At 36.9% G+C, this 14471-nt stretch overlaps 1 protein-coding gene and 1 long non-coding RNA gene across 5 annotated transcripts in view; one reads left to right on the top strand and one right to left on the bottom strand.

Annotated features, from left to right (window-relative positions):
- TRPM1 (transient receptor potential cation channel subfamily M member 1) overlaps positions 1-14471 on the bottom strand; it is a 130639-nt gene that overhangs the window by 70968 nt on the left and 45200 nt on the right. For 3 of the 4 annotated variants that reach the window (XM_046899254.1, XM_040706834.2, XM_040706835.2), the window contains exon 5: positions 10878-10986. In XM_046899254.1, the coding sequence (XP_046755210.1) occupies positions 10878-10880 (3 nt within the window). In that variant the 5' untranslated portion in view covers positions 10881-10986. Of the gene's footprint in view, positions 1-10877; positions 10987-11190; positions 11210-14471 lie in introns of those variants that run through there. The other variant, XM_040706833.1, reaches the window with a different exon arrangement.
- On the top strand, positions 1125-5026 carry LOC121113485. Its single transcript, XR_005862818.2, has 2 exons — positions 1125-1342; positions 4827-5026. It is a non-coding gene; the product is annotated as an uncharacterized LOC121113485 (long non-coding RNA).

Genomic DNA, 14471 nt, shown 5'->3' with positions numbered 1-14471 from the left:
AGGAAAAATGACTCTTTTCTCCCTGTTCTTTGCTGATGTGTGGAGATTTTGCTTTTCACTGTTTATCTATAGCTCATTTATTTTGGCTTTCTATTTTTATCCTGTTGGATGGCCAAGGTTTAGCTTAGTTTTCCATTTTTCAAAATGAGAAAGAGTATCTTCATTGCAGACACATATATCAAGAAAAAATTGATGTTTGGCAACCCTGGAGAGAGTTTGCATGAGCAAACTACCATCACAGATTACTTAAATGGAGGCTTGAAGGGGAGACACACAATCAAAAGAACTATTCACTAGCTTCCCAGAGAAAAAAAAAATAGTTCCTTTTATCCAGCTCCAGCTTTTCCATTGGTGTATACCAAGGAAGTTGCAATAGAGATTGGGGTCCATGTGCAACTGAAAATATTTCTGTAAAGTGGGCAAGAGACATAGGATAGAACAGGAAGCAAAGGGAAAGCGAGTTGCCCAAACTGACAGAGTAGAGTGAATGGCAAAGCTAGTAACAAAGTTGAACTTAAGCTGCTGATTCAATCCACTACCTTGTCTATAAACTCTCTCTTTTTCAATGCATTCTCATTGCTCCAATACCCTGTCATTTATGTTTTTCATCTGAGTTTTAAGGATTCACTAAATTACAAAGGATCTTCATCTCTTTTGGTAGATGCTGCAAATGCAGAGACTGAAATTAAAAAAAAAAAAGAAAGAAAAATTCTATTCATGAAAACAATGGTTGATTATTTAAACTAATCAGGAGAGCAGTAATTACCATAACCTATATTTGTCATTACATGAGATGACTACATGACTACAATCACTACATGAGATAGAAACTGATGCTGTTTTTCTGCAAATCGCTTTCTCTTTATCTACACTGTTCCTAGACAAAACAAAGGGGGTAATCACCCAGGGCAGGATATCCCTTAGAGTCACACTCCGTATATCTCCTGCTACTTTAAATCCCCTCTCTATCTCAGAAGCATTCTTACATAAATACTGGCTGCTCTTTACATTTCAAAGTCAGAGAGCTCTGCAGCACGCATGAGCATTTGTTTCAGTTTTTATTGGGTAGGCACCCATGGCAGTCTTCTATAGAACTACATTCAAAGCAAGCAATAGCTCAAGGCCTTCTGCTCTGATTTTCCCTAGTCAAAACTGACTAAGGCTTGTTTGCAGGTTTTCAGTGACAGGACTCGGGGAGATGGACTGGCAAGAGGTGAAGTGTGAACCAAGCCTCCATGGCAGGGCTGGTGTTCTAATCAGGGCTGGGGAACTTTCTGCTGGGAAGCTGTCAGTGAAGCACACTTGTGAAAGACACAGATGCACGTGAATCCTGCAGTTGCTGGTAAGGCATATAAACAGCTAGTCAGAATAACCACAAATTGCTAAAAATCAAACATCACTGACAGGGAAATTCTGACATCCAGTATATGCCATGCAACTTCTGGGGGAGGATTCTGTTCTTCCCACTAGTTTCATCAATATCAATTATTCATGTTCAAAGTCCGGCATTAGGGAATAATTCAAACATATCACTTCTAAAAATTGAAGACTCTGCTCATGTGCAATATGAAAAAGTAAAGCTCTCCTACTGTTCCCTTATCAGCTTCACGTTTTTTTCCTAACACTTTGGAATGTTGGTACTAAATTCTTGCCTTCGTTGCCATGGCTAGTAAAACAGAGTCCAGAAATGCTTCCTATTAGCCTTGCAATTACAATCCGCCAAATTACACTGGCTCAGCAATTTAATCTTATCTAAAAAACTCTCTTTCCTGGCCCTAGCCATTTGTAGTAGGCTAATAACATACAGTTTTTCAGAGATGCATTTATGTATATGTTATTCACACGCTGTTCAAATTTTAAAAGGGGGTGAAAGGTGTTAGATAGGAATATGATTGTTATGTTAAGTGCTAGACCCCAAACCTACCATGACACTTGCAATTCTTAATACATGATCTTATCCTGCTGGACAGTCTGCATTTGCCAGAAATTCTGAGGTTCAAACAGTATTTGGCCAGACATACCAGTGTTCTTTGAAACACACACACTTATTTTTAAGTATTACCTACCATCAGTTTTTAAAATTTGCCAAACCTTTGTGCTCAAACTCACTGAAGACTACCAAAGATGTCCAGCAAAATCTATGACATTCTTACTGTTGGAAGACACACCACAGTAGTTGTACATAGGTAGTGTTTTGGACAGAAGTACACAAAGTTTTAACACCTGACGTACTGCAAGAAGTATTATCTCTGATTCCATGCTGACAGCCTGTCTTGAACAGCAAGCTTCCATGCCTTTGCAGTAACCTTTCCTTCATGCTACAGATCACATACTTCTTGCCGTATGCACACACCATCTGCTCCTGCAGAACGTCTGCAGTATACTGACTTGTGGAGAAGTTGCTTACTGCACTATCACATGCCTAGCCACATGGTGATTCATATCTGCAGAAGACAGATTCAGCTCCTTATGAACAATTCCTGGCAACAAATAAGAGACTCCTAAAACCTGTACCTTAAAGTAAAGTCTTGAGAAGTTCACAGGACAGCAGGTTCCTAGCAGAACTGTATTTCAAACTGGATAAATTCTTCCTTTGTACTGTGTGTCACAGAAAAACAAAACCTTTATAATTCCCTTGGCCAATTGTGTATCCTGGTTAGAGGGTTAAAGGATTTATTTCCAACTCCTGCTGAGATCAGCTGGCACTGATCTCACTTCTCTAACATCCTCTATTACATACTGTTTCTTGCAATGCACTCATCCAATTTGTTGTAGAACATTAAGACACCAAATCAACTCTAAACTGATTCATTGTTGAATCAGCAACATGGTTCAGTAAAAGAGCCAGCAGATTCTTACTTCTAAAACAATGCAAACTACCTTCTCACCTCTATGAGTCATCTGACTCCCTGAGCTGAAATAAAAACAACACAGCAGTTATCTCCTCAGCCAATGAGGCAATGGCTAAAATGTTTGCAGAAGAAGAATTTCTTAGTCACAGCAGAAATGCTGGGGAAAAAAAGAGGTTTGAAATACTGTAAAGGAATGCTTGTGAAAACGATTCCATTGTTACCATGTGATCTATCTAATCATAACTGTAATATTAAACAGTTGCATGTAACAATTCCAAGTAAACCCATGAACTAATCTTTTATAAACAATCAGAAGGTATGGTAATTTGAAGGAAATCACAGTTTCTTTATAAAGAGTTCAGGAGCAGAAAGTAAATTCATCCTATTAATTTTTTTTTTTTCCAATTGGAAGTTAAATATTACGATAAGCAAGAAAACAAAGCATTTAATGCAAGATTAATATGTGCAACTAACTTAAAGGGATTTATATTAACTAATTTACAAAACATATGACAAATTATTTGTCTTAGTCTGGAGGTCTAAGAATCCTCCCCCCTTTGTAGTTCACAAAAGCTTTTCTAATGATTCACTGGGTAATACTGTGATACCTTTAAAATAGTAATAACAGCAATTATGCCATTTTCTAAGCTGAGTTTTTAAACGTACAAAATTAAATGTATGATTATATAACTTTATTAGACACAGTATTTAAAATAAAAAAAATAAAATTCAATATTGTTATTCAGACATTTTTTTTCTTACACTGCATTTGATAGCCAGGAAGAGGATAACTATGTGAGCAATAAAGCAACTAAAAATACATTAGTGTCTCTATAAAAGCTTATATCTGAGCATCTGGAAATCTTGTATTAAGTAGATCCTAAAACAGATAGTTGCAGAGAATTTACAAGCATAGAAAAATTACATGCAAACAGAAATAACAGGCAGAGCTGCTTCCATAAAACGTTTCTCTATTCAGAAGAACAGCAAATGAATCACCGTAGGTACATTTTGTCAACAACTTTGATTACTGAGGTACAGAATAATGCCTTTAATTGCAGAGCAAACAGCGATAGCTATTTCTGTAAAACTGCTCAATAACACCATCTTCCTCTGGAGGACTGCCATCAAAAGTGGGAAGGCTAAGCAGAGTAGAGATGGACATTTTAATTACTCTTGCTATTCAGCCCTACTGCAGTAAAAAACAGCATCAAAATCATGCACCAGGGCCACACTGTTACACACTCATCAGAAAAACATCCACTCGTTAAAAGGGAAAAATAAGGTGAAATTATCATTACAGATCCGTATGTTTAGCCACAGTGTATAGATATAATTATTTCCTGTCTGAGTTTTTTTTCTGATGGATCCAAAAAGCACTAAATCCCTGTAAAACACACACATTCCAGACTAGTTTCATTCCTTCTTTTCAGCTATACCATTAGCAAAACTTCACATTCACTGCAAAACATTCTCCCTGAGCACAAAAACACCCAAATTTCCTTCTACAACATAATAATTCCCAGAGATGATGGCTTCCACTTGCATGTATGCTGACAGTACAACAGAGACATCTCCCTCTAGCCCGGGTTGCTCAGAGCCCCACTCAGCCTGGTCTTGAATGATTCCAGGGGGGGGTATACACAGCCTCTCTGGGTAACCTGTTCCAGTGCCTCACCACCCTGACAGTAAGGAATTTCTTCCTGATATCTCATCTGAAGAAACAACAAAAGAGTTAGAAAGACTGTAACAAGTAAGACATGAAGGGAATTTGCAGCTTTTGAAAAATTACTTAAAAAAAAAAATAATCACAGATCTAGCCTCATTATGAAAAACAAAAACTGCGTGTTCCTTCTGTCTTTCTTTGTCTAGCCTTACCTGTGTGAGTAAAGGGACAAGATTAAGCAATTTTCGTGTTGATTTTTCATTCTGACTTTATTCCATTCAGGAAACAATATTCTATATTCTTTACAGATAGACTTGTGAACATGAACATAGAAGCTGATTGCACCTGGAGCACTATGCATACATTATGGACTTCCTACTATGATCTGTGGCAATGAATAGAGAAAAGAGCATTTTAAAGAAGAGATTCCAATCTTTCATTTTCTTTATAATTGTTTCTTTGTATTACTCTTTGTATTACTCAATAAAGTTAACAACCCAAGAACTACTGTTAATGTCTGAAGTTATCCAGTTGGCAAAGCAAGCAGTATACAGTTGTGCGTGAGAATGGAAATGTCTTGGAGGACAGCCTGTTTTTTCACAGTCTTTACACAGCCACTAGATATCTGAAGAGGTAACGGTGCAAGTAATGAGAAAAGTTACACAAAGAGACTCTTTAGCTAAGTATTAGCTGACATTGTAACCTGCCACTGTGCTTTTACGCCTATCAGCAGAAAAAAAAAAAAAAAAAAAGAACCCATTGGAAATGCTTAGAGCTTTTTCTTTATCTTTTAAGTGTCCTAGGGGCCTGGGAACAAGGACGTTACAACTGAAATACTTTTTTTTATAGCACTCAGCATCTGTAATATGGCCTATATTAGGGACACTACATGCAAACTGATGACAGTCTCTTCAGCAGACTGAAGAGATATGGTCCCAGTTATTTTATAAAGGCTGTACAGTGATTTTATCCCTGCTCATCACTTACTGTTCATCTTGTGATGCCCATGACCATCAGTCTTTGCTGAAAAAATCTCCACAGACCAGACATAGCCATTCTTGCAATAATAGAACAGGCAATATTTCATATGGTATAGAACAATTTGTTTTTAACATTTTTACAGATAATTAGTTGCTTGTGTCAGTAACATTCCCCCCAGGATGCTGCTAGACATTTTCTTCCCTCAATTTTACCCTTTCAAACTTTCTTTCACCCTTCTAATTAGAATCCATCACATTAACATTACGATGATCAGCAGAAATTAAAGGTAAGAGGTCTGGAGAGGTTAGAAGAGAAGATAAATGTATTTCTCATTATTTGAATGGAGTCAATTTGAGAAAGGTCGGTTGAGATGCAATTTACATAATCCTGAGTTGAAGTTAAGTCTACATTTGTTCCAAATGAATCCATCAATCCATGGTCAAAAGATATATTCAAAATCCCTTCATAGCTAAAATCTGAGTAGTTCGTTGGTTACCAAAAAGCCTTAATACTCTTTTACAACTAGTGAGCTTATGACAAGAACAGAGTAAACGTACATATTATAAAGCAATCATCTATCTTTCTCCCTCGTTGACTTTTTTTATTCATATATTGCAAAGCACACAATATAACCACAAACTGTATATCGTATAGTCTGTCTGCTGCAGATGTTCAGTGAATCACAACAAAACCCTTTATATATCTTATCAGATTTCTCATTGATTGCATCTAAACTTAGCATGGGCAGCAAATATCAATAGTCAGTAAAGTATGACTTTGCCTACATATAGGAATAATTACTCTAGTCCTATTCGGTGATATTTATCCCAAAGATCCTTAAGACAGCACACACTTGTGAAAGAACTCCCATAGTAAGGAAAAAAACCAAAGGGCAAACAAACTGTATCTCCAGATGCTGCCCTCACCTTGTGCTATTTGGGTAATTGCAAGCTTACCTTTTGTGATCCAGATGCTGAGCCCTTAAATGAAGTGCGTTTGAAGGAGCTGCTCATCCTCCGTAAGGAACCTGTGAACTTTCCTCCTCTTCCCTTCATAGTCCCCTGGCCCTTACCCTCCATAAGGAACCTAGTACCCCACCACCAAAGAAAACTCTGATTTTAGTCATACAGTCTGAGCAGTCTTTTTCCTGAGATCAACAATCATTAAGTCATATCTTAAATAAAAAGAGTCACAGATGCATAAAACAAATTCAAAGCCAAGAAATGAGACTCCTGTTCTGACACGCACCCTATCACAAGTGCTACCAGCCACACAGACAAGTAGAAAAACAAGGCAATGTACTGCTGTCCCCCTCCCTCTTCTCTCTACTGTCTCTATAATCAGGCTTAATGCACACAGCTTCTGCAAGCTATGGTTTTTAATGGACAGAGATTTAATAAATGGTGATTGAAGGTAAATCTACTTTAGAAGCAGCAGCCCAAAAGGTTTTTATTTGTGCAAAGCACAGGGCAGTCAGATGGAAATTATTTTGGTATCAGTAGAAAGGCACATGAAAAGAGCAGATGGTCCTCAGCAGACTATAGGTTACAGGCTTGGTGTGATGCTAAAGGGTAACTGCTGACAGAGAGTGTGACTGCAGTACACGTAAGGTTGTAAAAGAAAGCAACCCATAAGATCACAAGTTAGATTTTAGTCAATTAGAGCATATGGATTGTAACAAACAATGTGTGCCATGTATTACATTTACAGATTCCCATGAATACCTTCATTCATATATTTAGTACTATTATGCCCAAATATGCAGAGTGAAAGCAAAAGGAGGCAATTAAAGAATAAACAACAAATGAGGATGAGACAAAGTGTTTTAAAAGACCAGTGGAATTATTATTGACTAGGATTTATCTAAGTAGCTCCAAAAACACTTGTTTTCTCAAAGTAAGGAATCTGTAAGAGAGTTTGGTTTAAAGAAGAACATGGACAAGAGCACAGAGAATCAAGAGAGACATTTCAGAAATATACACGGGGCATGCTAATCTGCCTGGTTGTATCTATAAGGAAATATCAATAATACAAAGGATTTGCACAATCATACTATTTATTTACATAGGGTGTTTAGCTTCAACCCCTTTGTACCTCTGCAAAGATGGAGTAGGTGCCAGGCACACGGCTTCCAGCTGCCTAGAGGAGGCAGAGATAACTGTGTTCAAACCTAAACCAAAACAACATGGAAGAGGCTAATGGACTGAGATGTATTTATTTTGATCTCCTGGTCAACACTGCCATAATCAAGAAAGTGAAATTGGATGTCCCAGACTGGGGAAGACAAGTAGCTGGCTACAATTTTGTTGGGAAATGAGTAAGTGAAAGTTCTGTTCTCAGCAGGAGAATCACTTTCTACATTTGTTCAAATAATTTGGGGATTGGGTTAGTGGAACACAAAGTGGAGGGCATAGATACTAAAGCATAACAAAAGAAGTCTTCCTTTTTAACAATTCTTTAAACTCAAGAAAAACCAAGGAAAATAAGCATTCCATTTTCTCTCAGAATGCAGAAATTCAGAATATGATTCTCTTCTCCAGGATACAGTGTAAAATGTGAATAACAAATTCATTCACTTTTTTGTCTTGGATCTGTGATTCTAGGACTTCTTTCCAAAGCTCCCTGTATACTCTTTTTAATATATTTTAAGGATCACGCTGGATTTCACAAGTCATCAGCAGCAGGAGACCTTGCAAGAGCCTGGTGAAAGCCCATCAACAGTCAATGAAACAGATCCTGCTGAATACTAACCCCAGCTGAAAAATCAGGCAGCTAAGTTTTGCTGATGTTCTTGTACCCGCTGTGCTTATTTAACACTGTGGGGGTGGATCCCGCTATACTAAAGGAATGGAAACACACACCATGCTGGCATTTTCATCAGCTCTCATGATTTAGAAGCACAAGTTTAATTGATTTTCCAAAACAGCTTGCAGTTTTAGGACTGGTCTCACATTAGCAATCCCTTTAAACAAACACTGTTGCTGAAGGTTCCTGTCTCTCCTTGGAGTTTTCCACTTCATCAGTTGAGATGATTTAACAGTTTGCGTGGTCTACATCAGATCTGTGTAATGATCTGGTTTAATTAGCACTGGAGGAGGAAAGAGTGGTAATCTCTTGCAACAGGATGTGGCTGGCAATGGATGAGAATCTGGCACAGCAGGGAAGTGAAAGACCCTTAAACTGGTTCTGTATCTAAACAACCGGTGACATGAAAGCACATGTCTGTTGATCACCTTCAGTATTTTGGAAAAAGAAACAAATCAATTGGCAAATAAATTATGAAAAACACCAAACTATGCATACCCATAGAAGAGCAACTGAAATGCAAAAAATTGCACAGTTTGCAAGATACTTCACTATCAAAGTCCGTGACCAAAGTATCTGCACAAGTGTCCCAACAAGCAAATTGATTTTCTACTTCATCAGGAGTTTTCCTGCATGAGGACATGTATGCCAGGATAGTCTGAAATCACTGTGGTGCTGCAAACTATCTATTATTAAAGACTTTCACATCCTCAGAAACTCATCTGTTTTTCAGTTACCAGCAGGATAAACCTGCTACTCTCCCAGTTTGAAAATAAATGGAAACATAATTACTCTCCAAGAATATTTGATCCGATTAATCCCATTTGTATACTTCCTATGAGTAGGCTGGCTTCAGAGCCAGTTCAGTTATGTAACATATTTTTAACTTTCAAGAATCCAGCCTCTTCCAATCTTTTTCTCCCCCCTCATTACAGTATGCATAAAAAGCTGCAGGGAAACTTTTTACAGTTTCTCCATAGTAGAAGATGGATAGCCCACTTGAAATGAGATGGAGCAGAAAGTGAAGAACATTATATCATCAACTTAAAGGAAAGAAGCAAGAAATTCATCTGATTCATTTGATTTCCAAATCAGATATTTTGCCACAGTAAATTCACTTTTGAAAGATGAACAGGAAAACAAAGCTAGGCACTAACAGGCCTTAATCTGGAGCCTTGCACACTTCAAACAGTAACAATCTTTTTAACATTTGAAAGACTAGTACTGTTTAGTTACACAGGCTTCTCAGTGGTCTAATAACAGCACTGTCCTACTTTTCTCATTTCCTCAGACTGAAACATTTTTCAGCCTTCTCCATTCCCAACATCTACATATTGTGATTCACTGACTGAAAATCACATAGATCAAAGAAGTAGTGCATTACTTTTATGTACTAAAAACAGAAAGCTGTGAACTAACTGCTAGGTCTCATTATTAGCCAAAAGCAGCAAAATGCCCCACCGCAAATCCACAGTCCATTACAAAGTCTATGGCTTTTAGAAAAAACACACTTCTCAGATTTTTTTTTTTTTTTTTTTACAGTTTTCCTCCCTGTGTTTGCTAAAAAAGAAATAATTAGGCTTTACATTTTTCTTTTTTGTTCTTTTGAGTGCTTCTGCATTAGTGCTACAAGTACTTTCAAATATCTAATACATAAAGAGCAAGGGAATAAAGGAAGGGATACAGAGAAATAGAGAATCTAATGACTATAAATACAGCACTGTCCAGCAGAGATGCAGAACAGTCAGCGGTAATGCTCCACAGCAGGGTACAATAACTTAATACCAAACTAGAGAGAAAGATGCTGAGGTCCAGATGATGAGAGAGACACTAGGGGATGAAAAAAACCCACCTTGAACAACTGGTTATTATCATACAGCTCTACTACTACAACTATTATCATTCAGTTTCAAAATCCCTTTTTTTCTTCCTTTTTGGTCAGTTGATGACATGAAGTTCAGAATTAAAACATGTTTTTCCACATTATAGGCAGGCCTATTATTTCTCATTTTAATGTTGACCTGAATAAGACCTAAATAAGGAGTACGTTTGCAGAGTTCAGGGGTGGAGGGGAACTAGCAACCAAACCAGCCAAACAAAAAATGTTATACATCCCTAAATACAAAAGACAAAATACAGAAGTTCTGAATTTTCATATTTTGAAGATACTTAAGCAATACATGAAATTATGATGTTTTTCCTTGGAAGTGTGATGGTTTTCTAGTCAAAGTGCACTTATTATTTGCAAAAAAAGATTCATAATTTTGCAATACAGAGCTTAGCATCTTTCTTAGTTCTGAATAACTGCGACTGAAATAAGGTACATGTAGACAGTTTTACATCGAGTTCAATAAAAACCATATATAACTTCCTGTGCACAACAAAACTTACAGTGAGAGCACCATGTCTTCAATTCCCTTCAAGAGTTCACGCAGCCCCAGTTTTATACTAATGTTCCTAACTGTTTTATCTCATTTGCATTCGGCATTACATATTTCAGCTGCTCTTGATTCTTTGGTTTCTATCCCTGAAGTGAAGTATAGACAAAATACTGTTCAACAGTAGTCACCTACCATGAGAATGAGTACACTGAAGGTTGCTGGGTACTGGTATCTGCTGGGTGAAGAAAAGTTGATGTCTTTTTCTGTAAACTACATATCTTCAAAACAATGCTGTTGTAACCTAGGCAAAAAAAAAAAAAAAAAAAAAAAAAGGATTTTAAATATCATTTAACTTATACAACAAAATTCAGACAACATAAAACTGACACGTGACATCTCATTTCTGTTTTCAAAAAGGTGAAAACTAGACAATAGATTCATTCCCTACTGCATTGTGTTCAATTTCCAATCCAAATGACACAGCTGGTGGCACATATATAATCACCTTGGGAGTGCTCTGAGGAATCACTTGACACATCCTGGCAGCCTGTAAAAGGCTAGGTCTTTCAGCTAGGGAAAGAAAAATGCATTTGTTGACTTCTGTTTTTTTTAAAACACATGTGGCTATGTAGATAATTAAAAAAAGATTTTGTATGCAAATTAAACTTTACAGCTGTGAAGAGATAATTTAGTGACACTAAAACAGAATAAGCAAAGCCCTACAGGGAAAAAAAAAAAGTAAATAAAGAGAGCAGTGGTTCAGTTTGAATGCTGAGTTCAGATGCCAGGTTACTAGAGATTAAATGTAAATGTACTGCAGAGTTCTCAAATTATTTTGTGGGCAGAAGATGGGGAAAAGAAAATTTGAAATTCTTTTTCCATGTTTATTTATTTCTTTGACATGTATATGAAAAGGTAGAGAACAGTACCAAGAGAATGAAAACAATCTCTGTCTACACAATGCATCCACAGAGTGCTTGGTTCTGCTGGCTTGTGCACCTAAGCCACTGAACTAGTACCAAGCTTTCTAGTAGTTGGCATAGCGAGTACTTTGCCAGTAGCTGCTCTTCAAAATTTAAAATGTGACATTAGATATCCAGTTCAGATAAGGAAATAGTGCTAAATAATCTCTCTCACAGAAACACATCTGTGGCTTACAAGAATGCTGTCATTTTGTCCCTTTCCTCAAAACTTCTAAAGATACCAGAGCCAATTTTTGGAAGTTTATTTAAACACAGTTATTGTTAAATATTTCTGTCTGGATAAAATAACACCTTTTATCTGAAGCCTACTTCACTCATCAGTTCTCCAACCAGTGACGCAGGTAAAGCATTACCGTGTAGAAATAAGGAATGGAGACAGATCCTCATTAAAATCAATTTGTGTTAGTTCCAGGGCAAGTACTGGAAATTTAAGGTTTGGGATTTAATGCAAGTACTAGTAGAACTAAACCCAGACCCAGTTAGATTCTCATGAACCTAAGAACACAGTAGAACTGGTACAGCTGACTACCCTCTTCCACCAAAAAGAAATGGGTCTATGATGCCATACGTGGATATATTCCTGTACAAAAAAAAAATTCAGTTCCTGTAAGAGTAGCATTTCTGGTGAAACTACTAGGGTTTAGTTTTGTGAGGAAAATAGGAAGGTTTCCAAAAAAAAGGTTTCAATAAATATGGAATCCATTTCTGTGTGTGTGTGGGGGGGGGGGGGGGGGGGGGGGGGGGGGGGGGATGTTGTATTTAAGAACAATAATTCTCTAGTAACTTGCATTACCAGTGATTTAAAACTCATGTGGGTGAGCTATAAGTAAATCATTCACGGACTCTCAATCATTACAGGAGGCAATGCAGTTTATCATTTATGTTGTGTTCAAAGCCCAGTTCAACATGCTACTAAATTTTTCATGACAGATGCTGATGGAAACAAATGAAAAACATCACCATGTCTTGAACAGCAAACTAATATGAATAATTACACAACAGGAGTTACAATTGGAAATGACTGACTTGTTATAACAGGAGTAAAAAAATCCTCCTCCTCATGTGTGTATAATTTACCTCTGGAACTGATGAATTCATGACTGTATCTGTTCAGTTCCTTTGAAATGTATATAGGAGAAAAAATGCCCATGCACAAGACACAGCTTAGGCAGTCTGTACATTATCATAGCCACTTAAATTCTTTAATAAATATTAAATGATAGCCCTTTTATTTTAACAACAAACAGAAGCTAGATGGAAGTACCAGGAATCCATTGTGGGTGTGAGCTGTGGTCCTACGTCCAAGGTTCAAAAAGACTGATTTCAAGAGCAGAATTGTTGAACATTGGTGGTGGGCTTTCAATATAAAAGTTATATACTGTATAAACATTGACAGCAGTTAGTTTCAGCACTGCAGTCTTAAAACCAAAGGGAGTTTTTACACGGATTTCAATGAGCACTGGATTTCATGACAGTAACCTTAAGATTTTTCTTTTGCAGTTTAACTGAGCAAAAAATTGTCACTTTTTTCAATGCCATGCAGGGGTTTCAAACAAAGCTAGTTAGATATATTCAGTGTTTCATTGTCTACCAGCAACCAAAATAAAGACTGAAAGAATCTCTCTTACCCACTTAGTAACAGAGGACTTTAAAAGACAGTGAAGGAGACAGATAAGGAAATTAGACCATAAAACAGAAGAATTTAAACATAAGTATGTTTTGAAATTGTATCATTAGATATCAGTCCACAAACTCCACTGATTTCAGGACTAAATGAACGAGCCCATAAACCTGGAAGCAAGTAGCTTACTTCTGCTCCCCATCTCAAGACAACACCTACAACAGGTGACAGAAGTTCACTCCTTGCCCTGGGAAACAAGACAGGACTGAGCAACAGGAGAGCTGGAAATCTGCTCACTTGCAGCATGCTAAACAATGAAACAAAGCTATCTACTGTGCTCCATTGGTTTCTGAGATTGAGGAAGAAACTGTTGGATGGTAATTTAATTGCTCCCAGTTCTAATAGAAGGCAGTACTTTCCCGATGTAGATGCTAGTCTATCAGTTCTCTTATTCATAGAATTATGTTCCATTGTGAAATGCCAAATAAATATTTAGAAGTACAACATCCATTTGGTATATTCAATGATGAGTACTTCTTAACTCCATCTGGCTAACTCGCAACTTGTGTCTCACCAGGAACATTTTTTTTTTCCTTATTTTGTCTTGCTATTAAAGCATCATAAGCTCCCTCTGGTGGATATTCTGTAGAATACATTTTCTTGAAGGTGAAGCACAATATTTTCTATTTTGTTTTTCCTCCTTCAGAAAATATAAGAGTTAAGAAGTCTAATATTTAATTCCTTTCACATTATATTAGATTGATAAAAAAGGTCATAGATCTGCTAAAATGTCCATCTTTGTTTGAAAAACAAGCAAAAAACAAACAAACAAACAAAAAACCCAAACCAAACCACTGTAAGAAAATGAATTTAGTTGGCTCATGACTTTTCCTAAACCAAAATGTATCGGTATTACACACAATCATGTTGGCACTGATTGTGAAAATGGCTTTTCAAATGAGAAAATTAAATACATACATAACAAAAATTTGGTCTAAATAATAGCAATTGTTATTAGAGAAGACCTGGAAGAATAAGCAGTATATTTTGATGTAAAAAGAATGAGAATATGAAATACAGATCAGCCGCAGGTCAGAATTAAACATAAAACACAGATGTAAATATCTGATTCTGTCCCTCTCTTCCTGGCCATGACTCTGATTTTCTATGGAATCAACGTGC

This window comes from Gallus gallus, chromosome 10 (assembly GCF_016699485.2).
Source record: "Gallus gallus isolate bGalGal1 chromosome 10, bGalGal1.mat.broiler.GRCg7b, whole genome shotgun sequence".
NCBI classification, from domain to species: domain Eukaryota; kingdom Metazoa; phylum Chordata; class Aves; order Galliformes; family Phasianidae; genus Gallus; species Gallus gallus.
Note: the sequence above shows the minus strand (reverse complement) of the source record. Positions and strands in the feature narration are given on the sequence as shown.